We start from the raw sequence: 27703 nt of genomic DNA on the forward strand, positions 1-27703 counted from the left end.
CAACCCAGACAAGTTCTTGAGTTGGTGAATGTTGTCTTCGCTTCGCTTCGAGCAGTTGAAGGTCGGCTGGAATGGGGCTGATCTTCAACCACCATTTCTCCCTTTTTAAACCGAGAAAACCATTCATACCCTTCCATTTTACTAAGAGCATGGTCTTTGTAGGTTGTCTGAATCATCGCAACAGTTTCTGCTGAGTTCATGCTGAGCAAGAAACAAAACTTCCCTGCTGCAAGTTGTTCGTAAGAACTAGCCATTTTCTCGTAACACGTCTGCACTGTACGCAAACTCAAAGAACTGTCAAAGAAACCACACTTCTCACTGTTTGGTGATTCCGCGTGGCAGAATGACTCAGCAGAGCACCTATTACAACCCTCTGGCAGCGCAACCTGCTACTACAAGTACACGATGTGCAGCATTACGATTCCGGTTACTTTTGGGTCCCCCCTCATATATGAGCCTCAGTGGCCGTGTAACAATGGCATGTGCCAGCATTACAAGTCCTACATCTGTTTACACTTCTGCATACCAATTAGTTGCAGTGACAATGATTTTGGAAGAATGTACACTGGATGTGCGATGCTAAATATTAAATCATATATGGCTATTTTGCAAGGGTAGATATGTCCAGTAAATAATTAAAGATATCGTTTTATTTCTAATACACTTCACTCTTCAATTATTGTAAGCTGCTGCATATTATCACTTCTTGCAAACAGAGGAAAAGGACAAAACCAAATAATATCTTTGCAGTCTACCTCCAGTTTCAGAATAACTGTTCTCTAGTGTTCATTACATATTTATTTCTGTGTGTCAAACTAAGAATTTATGGTTATAACAAATGTTCTTACTTTTGGTAACAGAATACCAAGTAATAAATATTTTGCTTTGGTAAATATAAGAATACTGTCACTGAAATGCTTATTTGTGCAGTTCTGTTTAACAGACATCCCAATGATAGGACAGCACTTGCAGGTATGTATCAGCAGGTGGTAAAGTAAGCTTATTATTTTGCAATGTTCATTGTGATGAAAAGGGCAATGTTGTCGTAATAATTTTCACTGTTAAGTACTGTATGTTGCTCATATACTGAATATCAAGAATCTGTCAATATGGCATTACAGATATTTTTAAGTTAATGAGTTACAACACATGACAACAAACACACAGCAATATTGCATGTTGTCCACCCACCATAGATTATTGTAAGAAATTTTAATCTTCACCCAATGACAAAGGTAAAAAAGGGGGCAGGGAGAGAAGGCGGAGAGTGGAATGAAAGATATATACAAACATTACAGAGTGCACTTGAAGCAGGTCAAAGCATGCTCCACATTCAAAATGATGTGCAGTGGATGAAGGACAATGTCATTGACATATTTTTTCTTCTAACAGAAAAGATTGCTTCTGTTTGCTATGCAGGTTGTTTTGTATACTATGAAAGGAATCTAAACTGGATAAATATTTTTACTTCGAATTCCACATCTTGAAGGTAAGACCTGGCCAATCTTTCTGTCTTCATGTAAGTTGTATTTTTTTTCTCTCCCTCCCCCCCCTTTTTTTTACAATCTATACTGCTTGATTTTGAATTGTCATGATTTGTGTACTGTTCTACCTTCACATGTCTTTGGATGAAAACCACTTATCCGAGGTTCTTAAGAAACATGGAAAACATGTATAGGGGGTAGAAAAATGAAAACAAGATAGATGGAAAACATAAGTACAAAGTTTATTATTTCAAAAGTAACTGGCATACCTGTTAATACATTTATATCACTGTGAGACAAAACAGTCAATGCCTTCATGGAAATATGTTTGTGGTTGCCTTTGGAACCATGGTTGTATCCAGGCATAAACCTCTTTGTCTGAAGCAAATCAACAGCCATGAATGTCTTCCTTCAGAACTCCAAACATGTGGAAATCCAATGTGAAGAGATTGGGGCTTTATAGAGGATGTATAAAGCCTGCCCAGCAAAGCTTCTATATTGTAGTCAAAACAAGGTTGGCAATATGTGGGCCCACTGCAAAAGTTTCACTGAGAAGCCGTTACACATCCTCCATACAGTCCGGATCTCCCCCCCATGCAAGTTCCATATTTTTTGGGCCCTAAAGAAGACATTTGTGGCCACTGATTTGCTTCAGATGGAGAGATGCATGCATGGGTATAATCATGGTTCCATAGGCAATTGCAAACATTTCCCCCCAAAGACAGGGGGATAAATGTATTGCCCATTATGCCAATTTCTTGTGGAATAATAAACCATTTAGTTATTTTTTTCTATCTGTCTCATTTTCGTTTGACTGCTCCTTATAAGAGTAATAAAAATAAATTGCGGCAAATCAGTGATGTATTAACTATCCAAAACGGCAACAACAGAATGTGTTCATGTCCGCCTTTGTGCCCATAGGATTACAGTCATTGTTTAATGAGTGACATATTTTGCTTCAGCAACAGCTCTTTATTTTCAAAAATGTTTGCTTTACAACAGAGCATCATTAATAGTGACTTTGAGATGTGTACAGAAACAACTCTCAGAGATATGTTGCAGTTAGAAGACGTCATTACATCCATGAGACTGTTCAACGCTCGTATGTTTCACAGGAATATTTCCACTCGATGTTTTGTGTGAAGAAATAATTGATCTAAGTGCCTCTTGTCTGGTACATCATCCTTGTTGAATGAATCAGATTGTGCAAATACTGAATTTGGCTTATAAAGAACCAATATTTGCACTTATAATATAGTTGGACCAGATTAAGAAAGAAATGAATCTGTCTATGGAACGAACAAACAACCGAAAAGCTCAAAAATGCTATAATTAAAGAAAAGAAGAAAACATAAAATAGCTTTTGCTGGTTGGTCTTCATTAACTCAGTGATTTAGGCAGGTACAATATGAAGAAATGTTGCTTTTTTGAATTTCGATACAATTTATTTTTAGTACCATTACCTAGTTTTCACACCACTGCAGGCTCATCTTTAGATGAAGGTGTAACAGAAACATATCCAGACCATGTATAGCTAGACGCTATGGCCATGCTGTTGGCGGAAATAACAGAAATTTAGTTAATGTAAACTTTTTATGATGTCTAGCATAACAAAATAATTTGTCACGGATGCGGTGTAGCAGTGCCATGTAAACACCCTAAAACATGGCAATCTTAATTTCATAATTTCCCCCCCCCCCCCTGCCCAATCAGGACCACAACCATAGCATCTAACTGCACATAATGCACCTGTATACTCTCTTTCCCATGCTAAGCCTGCAGTGGCTTGAAAACTGGTCAATGGTACCCAAAAAATCATGTTAAAATTCATAAAGAGAGAATGGTTGTATACTGTATACACATAAATTGTCAATTTAAATCACAGCTGCCATTCACCATCCACAATAGATACAGAGAAGAAAAGCATAAATGCATGCCACAAATCTACTCTTGATAAATAAACCACATTAAGCTAATCTCATTTAAAATAAAACAATGGTATGTTGTAGCAATTATTGTCCACGGAATGGTTGCAGTTGTTTGGGTATCATTAAGAAGACAAAAGATATGCTGCATCTCTTGAAGGACAATATATCTACCTACTCATAACAGCTGATGTGATCAGGCAGGTGGAATTAATAATTGTGATGATGACTGTGACTCTTGATGATATGGGAAATTCTGCTTTGTTTGCCATTTGTAAATCATCCAGGAAAGAATGTTCCTTGTTTGTTTATCATCCGTTTATAAGCCTATAAACTTTGCCTGCCTATCATCCATTTACATGCCCGCATGTCATATCTGGCTCCATTTAATTTTCATTACAGCCACAATTTATACAGTCTGTTCTCTGATCCACTTGTTTGTTATTCCATCCCTCGAACTAGTTCTCAACAAACATCACAACACTGCTTGCTGAGAGAGCAACAAGAGATGAATGGTTTTGTACTAAACCCAAAACTGTTAACACACATTCATTATTAATTTACCTTTTCAGGGTCATAGGAAGCTTAGTTTTGATAACTGTTACATTAAACACATTTCAAGATTTTTTTGTGGTTATTAATTGTGTCTTCATTGTTAATTTGTAACTTTTCCTTTTGAATATATTCACTGTACATGATTATTGTGTAGCTATTATTGTGAATTTTAGGTTCACTTTGAAACTTCTTATTTTTTTTCCCATTTGTCTTCACCTGAAACTCATTTGTGGTAGAGACCAACAAAACAATATTATCATCAATATGAAGAAGGCTCAGATGTGTTCCATCAACACACGTTCTTCTTTGGTTCCCATTTAAGAATCAGAAAACTTCCTCTACAGATGCTTACAATAACTTTGCTGACATGGAGCCTCGTTGTCTGAGCCTTTTCTCACATCTAAATTCCTCAGTGTCCTTAAGAAGTCTAAAGGAGACTGCAGCACTGATATATACACTCCTGGAAATTGAAATAAGAACACCGTGAATTCATTGTCCCAGGAAGGGGAAACTTTAGTGACACATTCCTGGGGTCAGATACATCACATGATCACACTGACAGAACCACAGGCACATAGACACAGGCAACAGAGCATGCACAATGTCGGCACTAGTACAGTGTATATCCACCTTTCGCAGTAATGCAGGCTGCTGTTCTCCCATGGAGACGATCGTAGAGATGCTGGATGCAGTCCTGTGGAACGGCTTGCCATGCCATTTCCACCTGGCGCCTCAGTTGGACCAGCGTTCGTGCTGGACGTGCAGACCGCGTGAGACGACACTTCATCCAGTCCCAAACATGCTCAATGGGGGACAGATCCGGAGATCTTGCTGGCCAGGGTAGTTGACTTACACCTTCTAGAGCACGTTGGGTGGCACGAGATACATGCGGACGTGCATTGTCCTGTTGGAACAGCAAGTTCCCTTGCTGGTCTAGGAATGGTAGAACGATGGGTTCGATGACAGTTTGGATGTACCGTGCACTATTCAGTGTCCCCTAGACGATCACCAGAGGTGTACGGCCAGTGTAGGAGATCGCTCCCCACACCATGATGCCGGGTGTTGGCCCTGTGTGCCTCGGTCGTATGCAGTCCTGATTGTGGCGCTCACCTGCACGGCGCCAAACACGCTTACGACCATCATTGGCACCAAGGCAGAAGCGACTCTCATCGCTGAAGACGACACGTCTCCATTCGTCCCTCCATTCACGCCTGTCGCGACACCACTGGAGGCAGGCTGCACGATGTTGGGGCGCGAGCGGAAGACGGCCTAACGGTGTGCGGGACCGTAGCCCAGCTTCATGGAGACGGTTGCGAATGGTCCTCGCCGATACCCCAGGAGCAACAGTGTCCCTAATTTGCTGGGAAGTGGCGGTAAGGTCCCCTACGGCACTGCGTAGGATCCTACGGTCTTAGCGTGCATCCGTGCGTCGCTGCGGTCCGGTCCCAGGTCGACGGGCACGTGCACCTTCCGCCGACCACTGGCGACAACATCGATGTACTGTGGAGACCTCACGCCCCACGTGTTGAGTAATTTGGCGGTATGTCCACCCGGCCTCCCGCATGCCCACTATACGCCCTCGCTCAAAGTCCGTCAACTGCACATACGGTTCATGTCCACGCTGTCGCGGCATGCTACCAGTGTTAAATACTGCGATGGAGCTCCGTATGCCACGGCAAACTGGCTGACACTGACGGCGGCGGTGCACAAATGCTGCGCAGCTAGCGCCATTCGACAGCCAACACCGCGGTTCCTGGTGTGTCCGCTGTGCCATGCGTGTGATCATTGCTTGTACAGCCCTCTCTCAGTGTCAGGAGCAAGTATGGTGGGTCTGACACACTGGTGTCAATGTGTTCTTTTTTCCATTTCCAGGAGTGTATGTCCTTCAGTATACAAACATAGACTGAATTGGTACCCTCTTGCTCAAGAGCTCCTTGCAAAAACTTTTGTTCAGAGTCAAAAGCATATACAATACTTCTGAAGCCCAGGCAACGCAAAAATTCATTTCAACTGCTCCGCTTAATTATATCCATTTTTAAAACCAGTTTCTCATTTTGCTCATACAACTATGTTTCCATTTTTACTTATCATGCCATATGCCATCTTAACAGAAAAAATTTAACGTCTTTATCAAAATAAGTTTATTTTTTGCATTGTTAATTTGTTTCTATAATCAAGAATTCATTATCATCTTCTGGCATTTTGAAAAAATTTCTGAATATTTTTATTTAACTTATGTTCCTTGCATTATTTGTTGGAAACTACTGCAATTTCTTTTTAATTATAAGCTGCAGTACATTTACATCACTTCTTTCTGAAGCAAAGTTAGATTTACTAGATTAGTGGGTATAATAATTTTCATTTGGTTTCCTTTTCTATTGCTTTTTTCAGAGCTTGGTTATTCAAATGTTCTAGGGATCATAATTGCAACCTTTCACAATGATGTGTAATGAGTCAGTGTCACAATGATAGTACAATTTCTTAGTGAAAAAGGCAACATTCTCATTTTTTCCATGTCTTAAGTGCTTAACCTACTCACATCAGGGAGAACTGTAGGATCTTCAAATAATGAATTAACATTTTACTGAAACCAACTGAGACTGTCTCATTAGTAAGACAAAACATGTTTGGGTGTATAAATAAAATTCATGTGCAGTATGACAAAAAAGCATTTTTTTGCTAACTACTACAATTTAAATTTAAAAATGTGTGAAATGCATAATTACCTTTTCCAGGAACTGGTTTTTCCTTCTCTTGTGTTTCATGTTCCTTTTCTTTTCTTTTCGCTACCTGTTCTATCCTCAACTTCTCTTGTTCTTTGAGTTCTCTTTGTTTCTTTTCAGCGACTTTTCTGTGCAATAATAATATAATGAATTTGAAAAAAAACACACTACTATGCAGATAACTTAAAAATTACAACAAATTTGACACCATAACAGCAAAATGGTGAATCAGTTTTGTGACTCAAACCATCAGCAGTAGCAAATCTCTGACTCCAATCCCAATGCATGCATATTTTCCCTTTTAGCTATGTTTTTTATGCCCCACAACCCCAATAAAAGTTATAACAATGTATTTCCTTAATTGTTACATACATTTCAATAAATTTTAAAAATGTTTACATAATAAATCAAAGATATTTACTGTCTGTTGACCACTTGTCAATAAAATTAAAAAATGTCATTAGTGTGTCAAAATACAAACTCTGCTATGCTGATCCCAAGCTGTAGCCACCTCATGCAATTGAGGAGGAGGGAGGGAGGAACAAAATCATAAAAAAAACCTTGCCTCACCAGTTCCAGGTGATAGTACTTTGTGAGGGCTTCATGTTAGGATTACAGTGAAGAATTCATGGGTAGTGAAGATGAAAAGAATGGATATTCAAATGGCATAACTGGGTGGAAAAGCAACCCCAGAAAAAAATCCACACTGTGTCTGACATGCAACAAGTGGTAAAGTGGTCACTCACTGTATGTTCACCAGAGATGTGGCTGGAAATGTTTTCCTTGAAACTAACAACCTCGAGCAGTATCATCAACAAGCAGTCAACAATCAACATGCACTTTGTAAGAGACTTTACTCCTGGGAGTAACCAATATCCCATTTTCAAGGAAATGAGAAGTAGGGACATTCAGAAATTGGGTGCCTAAAACACGAGAAGTTCACTTTTAAAAACAAGAAATCTTAAAACTTTAATAAACTTTTATGGTAAAAAATATAATGGTAAAATTACTGTGTGAAACAAGATTTACTAATGAACATGGTTTCCATTCAGAAGGATTCAGGATATTTACAAGAAAACCAGGAAAAAGAGTTATGAAAAATGAACCTATATTTGGAAAAGCTTTCATTGTAAATAAAAATATATTACATGCAGCAACAAATGAGAAAAACAGTTATATTACTTGGGGTTGTCTATGTACAAATGTCAAAGAACATCAGCACATATCCATAATAGGAAAATTTCTTGCAAATAAATGAACCAATGCCAAATAGATAAGGCTCTTAAAAGACTGCGCAGACAGCATAACACAGTACTAAAGTCTATTTCAAAGCACTCCCTAGAAAACAAACTACATGGATATCAAATCCAATCTGTGGTGGAAAACAACTTGGTCACATTGCTATAAGCAAACATTTTGCAGTGGAGATACTCAATTTAAAATTGGCTAAGAATGCCAGCTTAGATTCAGACCACAAATCTACCCACCTATCTGTCATTAAATTCAAGATCAGACCAATATTTAAAAAAAAAAAGAAAAAAAAAGAAAATAAAACTGCCCCAAATAGTTTGACACCCGAAAGTTATCAAAAATTCATTTGTAAAAAAAATTATACTTGGAAAACACTTGAAAATTACACTATTCAGTCTGCAGAAGAAACTGTTGTTCTTAAAAAGAACTGGAAACGTGCATAGTGGAATGATGTTTGTGATGAGTTAATTATAAAGAGCTTGGAATACCTCGAATGCAAATATAAATAATGATAACAGTGAAAATTTTATAGAAGCCAGAAACCTGAATCAAGAGGTATCGAAAACATCAGAGTACAACATATAAAAGACCACAGCATATGAAAGATCAACTAATGTCAGATGAGTAATATTTTAAGCAGAATACAAGTGATTTTTATAAAACATTCAAAAATTCTACAAATTTAAACTCCACATAGTTTACAATTTGCATATCAAAAAACACAGAAGACGGCATATACGAACACTGAGAACTGCACAATACTTGTGAACCATTCGAAGAACTACACAAATGCAATCCACCAGCTACAATCCACCAGAAGAATAATTTGATTTTCATAACATAATCCAAATACAACCACACTCAAAGCCACCAACAATAGAGCACATCAGAGAAACAACTGAAAAATATACAGCATCAGAAGAATACAATATAGTTGCTCAATTATGGAAAAATAGGAAAATTATTCTATGTCTAACCAAAATCAATAATGAAATATTGACAAAAAACAGCTACCATCAGAATAGACATTGATATTATGACATCCAGAAGATAAAAAAGAAAAAAAAACATATCCTAACAATTACAGAGGAATCTCTCTCTTTTCAATGAATTATAAGATCTTATCAATGGCAATTTTGAAGAGAGATGAAGGAATAGCCAACCTACAACCAGGAGAATCTTTCAAGCAGTATTTAGAGTGGGGAGATATTGTGCAGAGCAAACACTAAATCTAAAGAACATAACAGAAATGAGGAAAATCAAAAATTTGAAATATGTGATGATTTCCACAGATTTTAAAATGGACTATGACTCAACCGATAGATATGCACTAATCAAAGTTATAAATGCATCTGAAATTGATACTAAAATAACTGAAATAATTAAATGAAGTTTAATAAACACAAAATCAAAAGTAAAATTTATGAGGGAACCATCAAAAGCTTTACTTAAAGTCAGAAGTGAGACAAGGAAACAGTTTGTCAGCTCTACTTTTCAACTGGGCATTAGAGATGGTAATGAGAAGATGGAGGAATCCCATCAATACTACAGGAGCTCAACTAGGAAGAAATCCAAATAAAATCACTACAGATTGTCTAGCTTTTGCAGATGTTACAGGGTTAATTACTGACTCACTGGATAGTGACAAAGAACAAATCCCAGAACTACAGAAATAAGCGCGCAAAATAGAACTGAAAAAATCATTTGGAAAAAAAAAAAATTGTTCATGACAAAGATCAATGACGCTCCCTAAAATCCTAAAATTCATAACAATACACTATCTAAAACAAGCTGTTTGAAGTAACTAGGAGAATGGATAATGAGGAATACAAAAAGAAGAGATCACAACAGAAAATAGAGAAAATACAAAACAGATTGCACAAAATGGAAATGGAATTCCATATGGCAAACATTTATAACAAAAAATCTTTAATCTGAAACACAAAACTACGACTCTATCAAACAGTAATAAGGCCTGAAACACTATAAGCAACAGAAACACTTAAAATAACAAGATCTGGGGATCTTCAAAAACTGGAATGAGTTGAAAGAAGAATTCTAAGGGAAATGCTGGGAGCTAAAAGTGATAGTAAAGTTGAATACAAATTAAGTTAAAACAGAGAGCTCTATCTGAAAAAGGAAAAGCTAACTGATGTAATGAGTAGAAGAAGACTACAGTTTTATGGACAGACACACTGAATGGATAATAACAGACTAATTGAGCAGATCTCAACTTACTAAACAGCTACAAATATAAATCCACACAGTTCTCTATAATTTACAAATATACAAAATAAATTATAGTGGACATAACAGAAAACAGAATATTTTTTACAGAAGCAACACAAAAGGCAGAACTTTAGGAATCAAAGAAGTCTGAAAAGGAGGGAAGTGGATCCAGTACAAAAGGAACGACGCTCTTGAAGAGCATGAAGTCTGGGTGCACAAAAATTAAACACAAAGAATCAAAAACAGAGTTCATTTATCATACCCTCCAAATGAGTTATTCGAATAAACCAAAGTACGGTACATAACAAGTACAGAACACAACAATACAAAAATCCTAAAAGCTAATTTTATTGTCCTCAAATTTCAAAGAGCTTGTGCATTTAAAAATGTCAGCTTACTGATGTTCAAAAAACTCACCTACAATAATATAGCAGTAATCAAGATGAAATAATTTTTACCTGCTTTAATCATATTTCTGCTGCCTACCAAATATAACGTGTCAATGGCCACTGCTAATATGCTTTCCTCTGTTTCATTACAGCCCACTTGAGGATCACTCTTAGGTCAATAAGTTAACCTTACATCTCCTCCATTATTCATTAATGTGTTTATCTTTCTCCTTCCTCTCTATTGCTGCACATTGTGTTTCCAGTCTTCTTGATAAGCTTTAATATATGTGCATCACTCCTTTCTGAAGCGAAGTTAGATTTACTAGATTAGTGAGTATAGTAACTTTCCCTTTTTGTTTTGATATTTGCCACTGTCAATTTTATCATGGGTGTATGTCTTTTTTTGGTCACTACGGTCACTGAGGATTTTATTGGTAGTTTGGATACAGCTTTAAAAATGAGATACTTGCTCAAAAGGTCAGCTTCCATTTAGTGATCACAGAGTGGTTGTACATAGCAACAGAAAAGAACAGTATCCATGACCATGATTGTAAGACTTGAGACTCCCAGCCATAAAGAAGAATTACTTCCTCCAAAGCACAAAAGTAATATAGGTCACTGGTGAATATCGTTTACAGGAAAGGAAAGGTGATCTGATATATATCTCCCCACCTAAACTCAATCATCTGCCATTATCATGAGATAGACAGAAAGCAGGAGAGAATAGGGAAAAGTCATGAGTGAGAGAATGCAAACAGAAAATGGATAAAACTAGTCAATTGTTTGTTATTTAGCACAAGCCTCTGGAGTTTGGAAATAGATTTTGTTGGCTTATGGTATCTGCAGGACTCAATTTGTGGGACAAAAACTCAGAATTTGCTGTTATGTCACCTGCATCATCAAAATTGTGAAATATAGTATCATATTTACTTGGTTGACATTACAAACCAAATTCTCTTGATGTGGACTCCACTAATAAACACCAAAAGCTTCAATTAAAACATTTTCCACAGCCGCCTGACTCACCAGCTTTTGACTTTTTTTTCATGACTTTGACTTGAGAATAACTCCTGAGGAATATCTTTTATTTTCTTATTCTTTTATTTGTTTTCTCATTCCACTTCCAGAATGATTACATTAGCCCAGTGTTATCAATGACCTTTGTTTTACACATATATACCAGGAAAGGGCTATCTAATCTTAAATGATACCAAAGTGCTCTTTCCTTTGTTCATGTTAAGAACCATGGCACCAGTTTTGTAAAAAGTAGTATGCGCATTAAGTTTTTCTATCAAAATTGAATAATTAAACTGGATAATTACTACAACTTCCAGTTTGCATGCAGTTATATGTGAGCTTAAGCAGATCATATCCCAACTCAAAAAGCACTATCATCATCATCATCATCTTTTAGGTTATGTTCAACAAATGTCCTTCCACATGTTACGGAACAAATTCCATCATAAGACTGCGTGTGGCCCATGTATTCCTCCTCCCAAGTTTCTTGCAACACATTGCGAGTTTCTGAAAGTTCAAAAAGTGAAACTGACCATTCAGTTCTAAGTAGAAGTTGTGAAAAGTGTTGAGGCAAATGAAAATAAGGTAAGCAGTGTAGTTCAACTTTGTAATTTTCATTGCACTTCCAAGTACACAAAACTGCACAGTTGCATTGTCTCAACATTGGTATCTGACTGAATGACGACTTAAACTTATTGCACACATACTGTAATATTGCCGAATACCTTATCAATATGCTAGATAGTTATCTTTACTCAGTCCATTGTTTTTATTTAGCCCAGGATTACCCATTGTCAAGTTTCTGGGTGTTTTCGTGGAATCTCTCTCAATTTCATAGCAAATTTCACCAATATCACAGTGGTCTACAAGAGTTTTCATTTTCATACTAATGTAAATTGGCTACAGTGATGAAAAGAGGTTGAACAAACATTTTTAACAACAGTATAGGAGCAGCAATACCTGTCACAGCAAATGATATACAAACAGTGCTACTGTGGGATATCCTCAGAGAACTAGCATGTCAATTTAGAAGTTACATTATACTGTGATCTCATTTGTATATCTAAGTTGTATTTTTTAAAGTATAATAAAGCAAATTTTATTAATGATTCATCACACTTCACTCAAAATGCTGTTCATGATAAGGATTGCTCCCAAGGCCACACTGAGTGAACCACAGCCAAGAAATATCCTGTTTTATGATTTATATTGACTTTATCAGAGTATGACAAATTTCTTCAACATAATATACTTCCTAAGGAAAAAAAGTTGATGTTCCACTTAGAAAAACCTGCGAAGAATTGTTATGGACTCAAACAGACTCAACTGATCTACTGACCAACATTATATTTTGCCACATTCCAGTCAGACAAGAAAGAAAAAGCCAATGACAGAACTCCTGTCACACAAGAGCCACAAAAGTGCAAATCTGCACTGCTCTGGTCCATGTTGAATCAACACCAGCCGAATTAAAATACAAGGGCAACAAGAAACATTCTTGGCCTGGTGCAGAAATAGCTTTAATATCACTGAAGTGTACATGTTCTTCGAACAGTTGTGTTGTGTGCATTTCATCTGAGTGGAATACCTTGCTGCCTTAAATTCTCTGTTTTGTACAATTTTTTGAAAGCACAAATTTCTTCAAGTTTAGTGAAGTTTTATATTGGCACAAGCTGCGGAGCATGCCGTATGGAATAGTGTTGTCTACCATCAGGCTATCCAAACATGGTCTCTGGCCTGACTCAAATTATCAGTTTTATGTAGAAACAGCCAAAGTTTCAAGAATCAGTTTTTTTATGTAATTGATGACTAGTTTTGGGTTACCTGAACTCATTTTCAAATCTCCAAACAGACAAAAGGGTATTTTCCACAACAGCATGCAAACCTGTTAAAATTGTACATACACATATATCAAAGTCAAGTTTTCTATTAACTTTGGCAGGCCAAATTCTCTCCCACACGTGACTATGTGTACTATTCAGAATATCTTTCTATTGTGTTGATCAATAAATTTATTATGAAAAAGTTTATTTAAATAACCGCTTTTTCATAATTTTTGATACAGTCATGGTCGAAATATAGTCATAATGGCTTTAAATAAATTTATCCCGTATATATGAAAGAGTACTTTCTGGAAAACTCATTTAACTAGCTGAAAAATAGGAAAAGTTCCACTCTCTCAGCTCACTGTGATGAGTCTGAGCTCATGGGATTCGGGCCAGGGCAAGAGACACTAAGGAAGGAATATTGGGATGATGGGTGAAGTGAGTGCACCCACATCTCAACGCCTGTGATGATTCTGAACAGAAACTCATTCTGCTCTGAGCACGAACAACATGCAGTGTAGATTCCATATCTGGCACCATTGTGGGGCTGTTCGCTAAGACCATGTCCTGCACTCTGTCAATGTTATTTTCATTTGTGGCTGTGGAGGGACATTCACTGTGATCTTTATTCTCCAATCTCTGGCTTCCTTCTCTGAACATGCAATACCAGCAACCAACAATTTGATGAGACATTACCGGTTCACCATACATGGTCCATTGACATTTATGGATGACAGAACATCTGGTTCCACATGCCCATTCACACCAGATAACAGCACACACTTCCACTGATGACAACATAGTTAGTATACGTCCGCATGTCACAATGACATGTACTCTAATAACCTCAGGGACAGCAGTCTGTTGCTACTCTCTCTTCTTCAGTGCTCTGCACATGTATCATTCCTGTTCCGCTGACTCGCCTTCCATTGTTAAAGCGGCACTGAGTATAAATTCATATAACATTTGTATGTATCACGTGGTTTATCTTCTCTTTCAAAAACAATGACGAAACTTAATTTTAAAATGTATCATATACAAATCTGACGTCTACTCTTCCCCTGAAGGGACAAATGTCTTCACTGATGCCAAAAGTTTTTTTCTGGGTAATAGAAGTTTTCATAATTTTTCTCTCATTGAACTGATATGAGGTTCAACTTAAAAAAAAATGCGTCAAATCTTTGTCCACCTTCGTTTTTTACATTTCTGTTATTATTTAAATGAAACACAGATGATATGTTTAAACATCTACCACTTAGCAAAACCCTGGGGCAAAAATTACAACTGACAACATGCCTCTCCAATGACACTTACTCTTCTGCCACTCACTTTGTTTCCATATGCAGCAAAACAGCAAAGGACTTTTCATTTCTGCTGTTGTTAATTTTCCACTGTTTTAATCTAGAACCAAAGAAGAGGCTTATTCAAAGACCTCAGCTTTGCAGGTTTTTGCCATACGTAACAATCAGTTTGTTCCTTCCTGACTATTAATAATAGACTGTAAAAGAGTAAATTTAAAGGCTCATTTGATTCATCAAGCGCTTGATTCTGTTTAATCCATGAAGCATTGTATACACAGCTATATCAGGGATTTTGCCTGCATCAGTCTATTTACCATCATAGTCACTTTTAGAACTTTTTCTGACAAAGCATGCTCCGATTCATTTCCTGAAATGCCTGCATGACAATCATCCATAAAACAACACAATAAGCATAAGAAGCAACTCCAGTTCAAGCAAATCTAGACTTACCACTATTTTCCAATGGAACAGAGAAAACTCAAATTTCAGCTAATGCCTACAAAGTGAGTAACAATGACAAACTTTTTAGGAATTATTAATTTTTCCAATGATGTCACTACTGCCATTTAGCCATTACAGTAGAAACATCGTCACAGATGTTTGCAGAATCATAAACACACATTCAACGTCACGGAAAATCATCATAACTAGCATGATGTAATACTATGTCTATTGAACATTCTCATTTCCTGCAATCATAATAATATGTCGAAATTCCTCATTGGAATATCAACAACATAATGAAAAGTTAGATTGATACTCACAATAAGGACGACATGTTTAATCGCTGACAGGCACACACTAGCTTTTGGCCAAAGCCTTCATCAGAAAAGGAAACACACATACATTCGTTCACATAAGCAAACACACCTCATCCACACATGACCGCCATCTCCGGTAGCTGAGATTGGAGAGTAATTGTCACATAGAATGGAAGCAGCATTCTGAATTGGTGGGAATAGGAAGGCATAGCAGGATATGGGTGGGGGGGGGGGGGGGGGGAGGGGGGAGAGAGGGAAGAGAATTGTCTGGCAGAGTGTGTAGAGGCTAGACTGCCAGTTGCCAGGAGGCTGTGGGGCAGGGAAGTGGGGAGGGAAACAAAGAGCAAAAAAGGATAGGACTGGGGAATGGGAAAGATGGACATGTAAATTGGCAGAGGGTGGCACACAAAGGTGGTTGGTGATGAGATTAGGAATTAAGTGATAGGACAGAGGGTATGGGGACAGTAGGTAACTGTAGGTTGAGACCAGGATAATTTTGAGAGCACAGAATGTGTTGTAAGGATAACTCCCATCTTTGCAGTTCAAAAAGGCTGGTGGAGGACAAGAGGATCCAGATGGCTTGAGGGGGAGGGGGAAACAGTAACTGAAATCAAGCATGTGATGTTCAGCTGCATGTTATACCACAGGATTGTCTCCTTTGCTCTTAGGCATAGTTTGGCAAAGGTTGTTCATCCTGGTGGAAAGTTGGTTGGTGGTCATACCAATATAAAAAGCTGTGCAATGATTGCAGCAGAGGTGGTATATGACATGGCTGATTTCAAAACAGGCCTGACCTCTGATGGGGTATATAAGCCTGATACAGGACTGGAATTGGAAGTGCTGGGTGGGCAAATTGGGCAGGTCTTGCACATGTGTCTTCCACAGGGATATGACCCCTGTGGCAAGAGGCTGGGACTGGGAGTAGCATTGGGATGGACTCAGATGTTGTGAAGGTTGGCTGGGCAACAGAACACTGCTTTAGGAGGGGTAGGAAGGATCTTCGGTAAGGTGACCCTCATTTCAGAGCATGATAGGTAATCAAAGCTCCAACGTAGGATGTGAGGTGGAACTGGGGGTATGAAAGGGGCACTCCTCTGTAGCTGGCACCTGAATTTGGAGGGGGGGGGGGGGGGGGGGGGGAATTGGGGGTGTGAGGGGAAATGGCACAGGAGAGCTGTTTGCAGACTAGGTCCAGGGACAGTGCCTGCATGTGGATGCCTTGGTGACCCCCTCGGCATACTTGGCAAGGGAGTTATTGTCACTGCAGATAAACCATGCCTGTGTGACCAGCCTGCATGGGAGGGAATTTTTGGTACTGAAGGGATGGTAGCTGGCAATATGCAGTTATTGTTGGTGGTTGGCAAGTTTATTGTGGACAGAGGTGTGGATGGAAACATCACAGAAGAGGATGTTAACGTCAAGGACGCTGGCACACTGGATTGAGGAAGACCAGATTAAGCAGATGGGAAGGTAGCTGTTGAGGTTGTGAAGGAATGAAGAGAGGGTGTCTTGGCCCCAAGTCCAGATCATGAAGGTATCATCAATGGACTTGAAACAGACAAGGGGTCTGGCATTTTGGGAGGCTAGGGAGGTCCTCTCTAGATGGCCTATAAACAGGTTAGCGTGGGAGGGCACCATGTAGATGCCCATGGTTGTGCTGCAGATTTGTTTGTATACCTTCCCTTCAGAGGAGAAGTAATTGGGAGTTGGGATAAAGTTAGTTAGGTGTATCGGAAATAAGGTAGGGGGTTTGAATTCTCAAGGACTTTGGGAAAGTTAGTGTTCAACACCAGTAAGCTCTCATGATCTGAGGGATGTTGGTGCATAGGGAGTTGGTGTCATCAGTGACAAGTACAGATCCAGGAGGTAAAGGGGTGGGGATGGTGTTGAGTCAATGGAGGTAGCAGTTGGTAACTTTGATGTGGGAGGCTAGTATATGGGCACCTGGTTGGAGGTGATTTGTCAATGAGGGCCAAAATTCTCTCCCGGGAGGGGGGCACACTAGCCAACTGCAGTGGAGCACCTACAATTGTTGGGTTTGTGGATTTTGGGGGGCAGGTAGAGGAGAGAAATGGATTCTGGGGAGAGGTTCTGGGAAGGGCCTGAGACTTTAAGCAAATACTGGAGGTTACAGTGAACTTCTGGGATGGGATCACTCTGTCATGATTTATAGGTGGAGGAGTCAGATAAATGGCAGGGGTCTTCAGCCAGTTAATTACTATGATTCATAACAACGGTGGTGGAACCTTTGCCTGCAGGTAGGATGACTCTGGCAGGATTTGTTTTGAGATTGTATACTGCTGTCCTTTCTTCTGCTGCAAGGGTGGCATTCTTAGGAAGGGATCTAGGGAATGATGATGAAGCCAAGTTGGAGGTAAGGAATTCCTGGAAGATAATAAGTCAGTGGTTCAGTGACAAGGGGGGCGGGGGTGAACTGAGAGAGGCAGAAGTCAATGTTAAGATTAGGTTGGTTTTGGTTGGAGCGATTGATGGCAAAGAAGTGATTCCATCGCAGCTCTTTGACAAAGCCAGCATCGATAAATTTGGGTGAAGGCCTGCCTAAAGGTGAGGTCTTTGGATAAGGCAAACTTCTGCAGGGCTGAGTGTTTTGGTAGAAAGGTTAACAATAGTGTTATGGGAAAGTTTCAACTTTGGGTTTGATGGAGTGTTAGTTACAACAGTTGTGACCCCTCCCATACAGCCTGGCCAGCCGAAGGTGGTGGATCTGCAGTGACAAGAATTCCCTTGCCCAGTAGGCTGAGGGTCTCACCAAGGACTTCACAGGGACACTATCCCCCAGACCTAATGTGCAAACAGGGCTCTGTGCCAATTCCCTTCGCACCCCCAATCCTCCCATCATCCACAAGAACCAGCTACAAAGGAGTGCCCCCTTTGTCCCCAGCAGCACCCTAGTCTGGAACACTGTAACCACAACCTTTGTCAGGGCTTTAATTACCTATCAACATGCCCTGAAACAATGGACAGTCTCCCAAGATCCATCCCTCCGAAATTAGTGTTCCGTCACTCACCCAACTACCACAACATCCTAGTCCATCCTTATTCCATTCACAATCCCAACTTCTTGCCACAGGGATCAAGACAAAGGAGACCACCTTATGGCACAACATATAGCTGAACATAAGATGCTCGATTCCAAAGGCTGCTTAACTACACAAGCTCTACCACCAGCTTCCCTGAACTGCACAGATGGGAGTTATCCTTACAACACATTCTCTCCTCTCTAAATTACCCTGACCTCAACCTACGGTAACCTACTGTCCATCACACTTCATCCAATCCAACAGTTTCCACACCATATGTCCTACACCTCCACCCTATTTTCATCTCCAATTTTCTTCGTGTGGTGTCCTCTGACAACATACCTGCCCATCTCCCCCCCACCCCCCCATTCCTCTCCTTTCTCCTCATTTCCCTCCACTCTCCCCAACCTCCCTGCACCATAGCCTCCCCACACCCCACATTGTGCCTGTTGACACTCCATTCCCTGAATGCTCTGCCAGATAGTGCTCTTCTCTGCCCCTACCTGTACCCTGCTATCCCTTTCCACTTCATATTGCTGCTTCTGTTCTATGTGACAACTGCATTCTGGTCTGAGCCTACAGAGATGGCCATCATGTGTGTATGAGGCGTGCCTGATTGTGTGAATGAAAGTGTGCGTGTTTTCTTTTCTAATGAAGGCTTTGGCTGAGAGCTAATGTGCAAGTGTCTTTTTATTCTGTCTGTCTGAAACTCAATGTGTCATCTTTACAGTGAATAGCAATCTATCTTTTCCTTATACTGGTAATATTACGTCAGCCACACACTAAGTATTAGAGACAACGTACAAGCTCGGATAGGGGAAGGTAACTGTCAATGCACTTTCCAATGAACCATTCTCACCTTGAACTTTAAGTGACTGATGGAAAACCTGGAAACCTAAATCTGGATGGCTGGATAGGGATAAGAACTTACTTCGTCAGTGTTTAGCTATTTCTGCCTATTTATTAATGTTTGGATAGTAACAAAAAGGTGATGTCTTCAGCAGAGGGTACTCATTATAAATGAAACATGTAGAATATTTAAGCTCAGATGACAGAACTGTGTCAGGATTTGAAAATACAATACAATGACATCTACTGTTATTTTTAATTGTACACTAGAAGGAAAACAAAAAAATGGTCTATTTACTGCTCACTTTTGTTTAGTGTTTGTTGCTACACTTCATCACACTAGATGATTCTTTCTCTATCACACACTTTTTCAGAACTGAAGGGGAAGTCATCTCAGCCCTGATGTTTTGTATGTTTCTTGGCAGTGGTTATATTAATTTGATACAGTATTGAGCTTCATTTTCAAAAACATTTAACCTACCTATGAAATATTTAAAATAGGCCTAGTTATATGTTTTCACGTTATGGGGATGAGTTGTGTCACTGGTCGCTACGTTTGTGAGGTCTTGTAGTGCTCTTACAAACAGTTCGAATTTATGCATTTCGCAATTCCTCTTACAGACTTGTAGGGATTGGAGAGGGGCTTACACCCATACCTCCAGATTTCACACACTCAGATCGGCACAAAATGTTGTGTGTCAATAGAGTATCAATCAAAACACTGATTTAGTTCGTGCTGTGTGTTTTTTACCTGTAAAAGATGCTTAAATGATAATTAAAATTAACACCAGAACAACAGAGTATAAAGAAACTATGTGAGAACTGCAAATGTGGAAATATTTGGTAGGTGAGTTGGTAGAGCATCAGATCATCATACTAAAGATCTGGAGTTTGAAACCCATTGATGGCAATTTTTTTTAACAGTTTACGCGTAAAATTGTTATTTGTAAGAACAGTTTTCTGAAACGCAAAAGGACGTTTTGGAGTTTGTAGCAATATTCTTTTAGCAGTCTGCTTTAGCTTCGTTAGCTGAAAGTAGCAAACCTATATCATACATTTATATAGATAACACACCTATCTATACAAATGTACTCTACAAGTTTGCTACTTTCAATTAATGAAGTGAAAGCAGACTATCAAAAGAACATTGCTACAAACTCCGAAACAACCTTTTATATGCCTGAAAAATGTTCTCCTCTATAACAAGTTCACACGTTAACTGGTAAAAAGAAAAATTGCAATAAGTGGGTTTCAAACTCAGGACCTTTAGCACGACAATCTGACGCCCTACCAACTCACCTACCACAGGTCTTCAAAGTCACACCTCATTGATATGCTTTTTCTATACTACATAGTTCTGGTGTTACTTTTAATTACCATTTATACTTTTCCTACTGGACAACAGCACACATCACAAACTAAATTGGTGTTTTGGTTGATACTCTATCAACACACAATGTTTGATACTGATCTGAGTGTCTTGATATCTGGAGGTTTGGATGTTAGTAGATGAAGTTTTGACAAGGAACACATGACTGGAAATGCACACCTGGGTAAGTTTGAAGATCAGATCACTTGCAAATCTCTCACTTTCCAGTACACACACAAACTGAGAAGAGGGCACCATTGTGAGTCCCTGTTGTAATTATGACGTAATATACCATTTTTGTCTACCTATAACAATGGCTGGGAGAAACTGGTATGTTCACAACTACAAAGGCTGACTGTGGTGCTTCACAAACATGCTGCACATTCAACTTTGAAGAGAACATCCTTCATCATCTAGATGAGAAGCTGGCAAGAAACACCTGAAAAGGTACCAAAATGACAAATTTATAGAAAAAGCCAGTAATAAAATCAAAGCAGCATGGAAAATCACCAAACAAGAAACTAATAGGAAAAAATTAAAGCCAGTAAACATACAGTTTCAGCACAATGATACCAAAATAAATGATCCCAAAAAAACTAGCAAACTTTGCCAATCAATATTTCAGTAACATAGCTACCAGACTGCAACAGAAGTTCAACAAAACAAAGCAATCACAAACTCTGAACAAAATAGCACACACAATGATGCTACGACCAACCACAGCAGAAGAAGTATCCAATATCGTGAGTAACCTAAAATGTAAAAATTCAGCAGGCATAGATGAAATACCTGTGTGCTTACTGAAGGACTGCATAGACAACATCAAAGACCCATTAGTACACGTCATCAATGAATCCTTCTCCATGGGTTGCTTCCCAGAAATACTAAAGCATGCAAAAATCCTACCTATATATAAGAAAGGTGACCCAGAAATCATAGAAAACTACAGACCAATCTCATTACTGTCATCCTTTTCAAAAGTCATAGAGACCATAATGAAAAACAGGCTCATGGGGTACTTAACAAAGTTCAATCTTCTGAGTAAAGAGCAATTTGGTTTTCGGGCTGGCAAAAGCACAAATTCAGCTGTAGCTCACTTCTCAAATGTTATCCTCGAAGCACTAGACAAAGGAGACCACATAACAGGGATCTTCCTTGATTTGACCAAAGCATTTGACACGGTAGACCACACAATTTTGCTAAACAAACTAAATGCACTAGGAGTAAGAGGAGTAACAAACATGTGGTTTCATTCATACCTGCAAAACAGGGTCCAACAGGTGGAGATCACTCAAACCAACTCCAGTCACACCTTTTCACACCTTTCAAACCCAGAATACATCAACATAGGAGTCCCCCAAGGAAGTGTGCTGGGCCCAATCCTCTTTTTAATATACATAAACGATTTTCCACAAAGTGTCAAACATGGTGAATCAGTACTGTTTGCTGATGACAGTAACATCCTAATCAAAGCTGAGTCGCCAAGTGCACTCAATGAAAAAGCTGAGGAAACACTTAAGCATGTATGCCAATGGATAGAGACTAATAAATTAACCCTAAATGTAAAAAAAAAACCAACAGTATTAGCTTCCACTTAAACAGAAAACCGAACAGTAGCAAGCTAAAAGTTAATGACGAGCACATAGAATGTGTACCATCAACAAAATTTTTAGGCATGCATGTCGACTCTCAACTAAATTGGACCAAGCACACTGCAGTACTTGGAAAGCGAATAGCTTCAGCATGCTATGCACTTAGGATTATAAATTCAGTGTGTAGTAGCCGGTGTACTAGAACTGCATATTTTGCGTATGTCCACTCTATAATTAGTTATGGCATAACCTTCTGGGGATCAACAGAGCAGAACAGACAAACAATATTTAAGTTGCAAAAACGGGCCGTACGAATCATAACAAAAAGTAGCAGTAGATCCCATTGCACAGAGTTATTCAAATCTTTGGGTATATTGACAGTTCCGTGTGAATACATTTTGCAGACAGTAATATACATAAAAAGACACATTGACCAGTTCCCGATAAACAGTTCCATACATGCACATGACACCAGACACAGACAACACTTACACCTCTATAGGAAAAACAAATCAAAAACTCAAAATAGCATGTTATATAATGGAATTAAATTATACAATAAACTTCCACAAGGGATCAAAGACAAGCAAAATAGATAACCTGAGGAAATCGCTAAAAAAATATCTCTCGGAAAAGTGCTTTTATACTGTCAATGATTACTTGAGATGATGTGAATGCATAGAAATATGTAAAAATTAGCAACTGTGTCATTATATTAAAGACAAAGATTCCAAGACTTACCAAGCGGGAAAGTGCCGGCAGACAGGCACATGAACAAAACACACAAACACACACACGTAATTCTGTGTGTGTGTTTTGTTCATGTGCCTGTCTGCCGGCGCTTTCCCGCTTGGTAAGTCTTGGAATCTTTGTTTTTAATATATTTTTCCCATGTGGAAGTTTCTTTCTATTTTATGTACAACTGTGTCATTAAGTGGTTTAAAAATGCATCTTGTTATAATATTCATGAATTCCGATTGTGACAATTATAAATTTGTGTACCTATTTTATATACTCATGTTGACAACATCCATACAATCCTGACTGTCTACGGATGGATAAATAAATAAATAAAATAAATAAATTGCCCTTTGCCATGAGTTCTTGTAGAGCATGCATGTCAAATCTCATTTTCTCCACTGTGTGCGTATCTTAAAGTGGGAGATTTGAAGTCATCCTATCTTTAATCTTACTTTAGCCTACATCCAAACAATACATTTCTGGGCATGGGTTTCTTATCGAAACTTTATCTCCTAAGTTCCCTCCATAACCCCTGGAAGTATGTAACAGGAATTGCGAAACAACCCATAAAGTGACTGAAAGAATACAATATTGAAATCCTTAAAATTAATAAACAATTGTTTGACTCTTTTCCAACATAATTCAAATGGACATTTTTAAAGCAATTATACTTTTCATACCCATGATTATACAATTCATCTGTACTGTGATTCTGTGATTTACAGTGTACAGATTGTTATATGCACACAGTTGTTCCATTATAAATACTGCTGAGCTTAATTTATTGGAAAAAGTATTAATCTGTTGTTTCCATTTTAGCTCATAGTTTAACATTATATCCAGAAATTTAATCGAAACTTTTTATTCTTCTTTTGGAAGTTTCAAACCATGTGAACTACAGTCAAATTTATTTTATTTTAGTGTTTATTTTCTGCAGCCACATACTTAATGCTTTTGTTGTACTTCTAATCACTTTAAATCATAAAAGCAATAACTTTATATCCGTTGTATTAATGTTTCGGTTAATTGCTTTCTCATTTTTATCATCTTGAGAGTGTTAAAATATTAATGTTGTATTCCTGACACGTGTTATCTTCTTTTAAGCATTTATATTTATGTTCACACAATTAATGGGATAAGTCTGAAAGAAAGTCTGTGGGAATTCTTTCACAGTATCCAGATGTCCTTTGGTTGTGTGCTTATTGTTCCTTGCAGTAGTCTTCAGTCTTATTATCAAGGCAGATGGGGATTTGTTCATTCTAGTGCATCCTATGCAGGTCTCTCGCATTTCTATCTAGCTACTGCAGCTTTTGTCGTGCATTCAAAGCCTTGATTTCTTCCTACAATTTTTAGTATCCTCATTACCAAATTATTATTTTTTTTAGTGCCCCACAATGTGTCTTTTCAGCCAAATTCTGCCACTAAGGTCTTTTCTCCATCTAATCTGCTACATCCTTCTGAAGCACAGACATTTAAAAAAGATGTGAAAGAGTAAAAAAGATTCCACAAACCTTTCCTGTTCTTTTTGTTCCCTTTGTTGGGTGATCTTTTTCATTTCTGTTTCTGTAAGATTAATTCTTTCATTTACTTCCTTTTCAAGATCTGTTAGCTTCTTGTCTTTTGCCAGATTTAATTCCTCCTGCTCTTTACTTTTGTACAATTCTAATTCATTGCGTAGCGATTGGTTTTCCAATTCCTGTAAAGTATGTGTCATTTAGTTCATGCAAGTTATCATTCTAGATTTCTACAAATAATCATAACACATAAATGAAACAAATCAAAACTGAGTCAAGGTGAGGCAACGAGTGCAAAATATCATACTACTTGCAGCTAAACTTCCCACCCTGCCACCCCTCACCCCAGAAATAGAAAATAAATATTGACATTATGTGCTCCATGGACTATGCTTACCTGAAGAAGCTCAAAAATGAGAGTAGCTGCCATTATTGCACGTACAATAACTTACTTACTTACTGTCAAGCATCATAACAAAACTACTGATAAGTGAGGGCAGGTAGTATGCACATATAAAATGTACTGACCAACTGATCACCACTCATACCTCAGTTTTAACAGCTGCCACTACTTCGGCCTATTCTGCAGCATTAGGGGGAGAGAGTAGCAAGTTGGAGAGCTGAGACAGTGTGTCCAACATTTCCATTTTGCTATCTATCTGCAGTTTAGAGCCTAGTTTAAGCATTATGTGGTTGCCTTCCCTCACACCATTGTTTAGTTAGTAAGTACTACACAACTGACACCATTGAAAAACAAAGAAAGAAAAGACTAAAGAGCTTGTCAGTTCACAACAACAAAGTATGTGTTATGTTTAAAAAGTAATGGAAATTTTTTTTGTTGCATGTTGTATTACTCTCATTCATGCGATTTTCTTGTTTTTGTGCTATTAAACATTGCTGATACATACCTCTACAGTGTTAACCATGCTTGATATTTAGTCTGTTGTCAGATGTCAAAATTGAGATATGTTTTGATAGTAACAGCAATAATTTATTCTGTATAAAAATTGATGAGAAAACTTGTATTAAGTTTTGTTGTAAGAACACAAAACAATGAACAAAACTTTAGAAATATTAGACATTGCTTTTCGTGAGTCTACTACAAGTAAAACAATGGTTTACATGTGGTATAAACAGTTCGAAGAAGGCCTTCAAGATGTTGAAAATGGCTAATACTCTGGACACAACAAAATATTGCCAACCAATGAAATCATGGAAAAAAGTGAAAGAAATTATCACAAACAATCGCCGAATCACAATCAGAAAATTTGCTGGTAATCTTGCCACACCCCACTCATGCCACCAAAATTTTCCAGATGTTTTGAATACGAAACATGTGATACCAAAATTAGTTCAAAAATAGTTGAATTTTGAACAAAAACAACAATGAATGCAAGTTATTCAGGAGTCTCTAGATAAAAATCAACAATAGTGGTGAATCATGTCATAATAGGTGATGAAAAGTGGATTTACAGATATGATGTTGAAACTAATGCTTGATCATACCAATGGGAGCATTATGGATTTTATGGATTGCCACAACCAATTAAAATTTGAAAAGTGCAGTCAAACATACAGGTTACACTCCTTGTGTTCTTTTATTTTAACAGCGTAGTGCAACATGAGTTCTTGTTATAGGGTTTAACATTCAGTAACAAGCACTACTTCGAAGAAGTTTAGTTTATGTGAAGTCATGAGGGGGAGGGGGGGGGGGGTTGGGGGCGATAGCCCAGAAGATGACGAAACAACCCACAGCTTCTGCAACATGATAACGCAGCTGTGCACACTTCTGTGCTTGTTTTTGGACAAAAACAATAGCGTAATGGTCGGGTAGGCAGGTAAGAAAATTTAAATGGGAAATGGACAGGTTAAAGTTAGATGTAGTGGAAATTAGTGAAGTTCGGTTTCAGGAGGAACAAGATTTGTGGTCAGGTGAATATAGGGTTATAAATACAAAATCTAATATAGGTGATGCAGGAGTAGATTTAATATTGGATTAAAAAAATTGGGAGCATGGGTAAGCTACTACAAACAGCATAGTGAACGTATTATTGTAGCCAAGATAGACACAAAGCCCATGCCTATTCAGTAGCAAAACTTTATGTGCCAACTAGCTTTGCAGATGACAAAGATATTCAAGAAACATATGATGAGATAAAAGAAATTATTCAGATAGTGAAAGGAGATGAAAATTAATTAGTCATGGAGGACTGGAATTCAATAGTAGGAAAAGGAAGAGTAGGAAAAGTACTAGGTGAATATGGAATGGGGGTAAGGAAAGAAAGAGCAAGCTGCCAGGTAGAATTTTGCACAGAGCATAAGTTAATCATACCTAACACTTGGTTTAAGAATCATGAAAGAAGGTTGTATACGTGGAAGAGGCCTGGAGACACTGGAAGGTTTGAGATTGATTATATAATGGTACGAGAGAGATATAGGAACCAGGTTTTATTTCCAGGGACAGATGTGGACTCTGACCACTATCTACTGGTTATGAACAGTAGATTAAAACTGAAGACACTGCAGAAATGAGATGGGACATGGATAAACTGAAAGAACCAGAGGTTGTAGAGACTTTCAGAGAGAGAGAGTGTTATGGAACAATTGACAAGAAAAGGGGAAAGAAATACAATAGAAGAAGAATGGGTAGCTTTGAGAGATGAAATAGTGAAGGCAGCAGAGGATCAAGTAGGTAAAAAGACGAGGGCTAGTAGAAATCCATGGGTAACAGAAGATGAAAGGAGAAAATATAAAAACGCAGTAAATAAAGCAGCCAAAAAGGAATACAATTGTCTCAAAAATGAGATCGACAGGAAGTGCAAAATGGCCAAGCGGAGATGGCTAGAGGACAAATGCAAGGATGTACAGGTATATGTCACTAAGGGTAAGATAGATACTGCCTACAGGAAAATTAAAGAGACCTTTGGAGAAAAGAGAACTAAAACTAGACTCAACTCATCCCAAACAGGCCACGAAGGCCCAAAAGTACCGACCAGCCGCTGTGTCATCATCAGCCAAAAGGCGTCACTGGATGCAGATATGGAGGGGGGGCATGTGGTTGGCACACCACTCTCCCGGCCGTATGTCAGTTTCTGAGACCAGAGCCACTAATTCTCAATCCAATAGCGCCTCAATT

General features: G+C 38.3%; 1 protein-coding gene across 2 annotated transcripts in view; it reads right to left on the reverse strand.

The window, feature by feature from the left end:
- Positions 1–27703, reverse strand: part of LOC126269060 (ubiquitin carboxyl-terminal hydrolase 8) — a 228810-nt gene that overhangs the window by 76583 nt on the left and 124524 nt on the right. For both annotated transcript variants that reach the window (XM_049973962.1, XM_049973963.1), the window contains exons 8-9: positions 24565–24749; positions 6691–6815 (exon numbers count right to left, since the gene is read on the reverse strand). In XM_049973962.1, the coding sequence (XP_049829919.1) occupies positions 6691–6815; positions 24565–24749 (310 nt within the window). The remainder of the gene's footprint in view (positions 1–6690; positions 6816–24564; positions 24750–27703) is intronic.

The sequence above is a fragment of the Schistocerca gregaria genome, chromosome 1 (genome assembly GCF_023897955.1).
Source record: "Schistocerca gregaria isolate iqSchGreg1 chromosome 1, iqSchGreg1.2, whole genome shotgun sequence".
NCBI classification, from domain to species: Eukaryota; Metazoa; Arthropoda; class Insecta; order Orthoptera; family Acrididae; genus Schistocerca; species Schistocerca gregaria.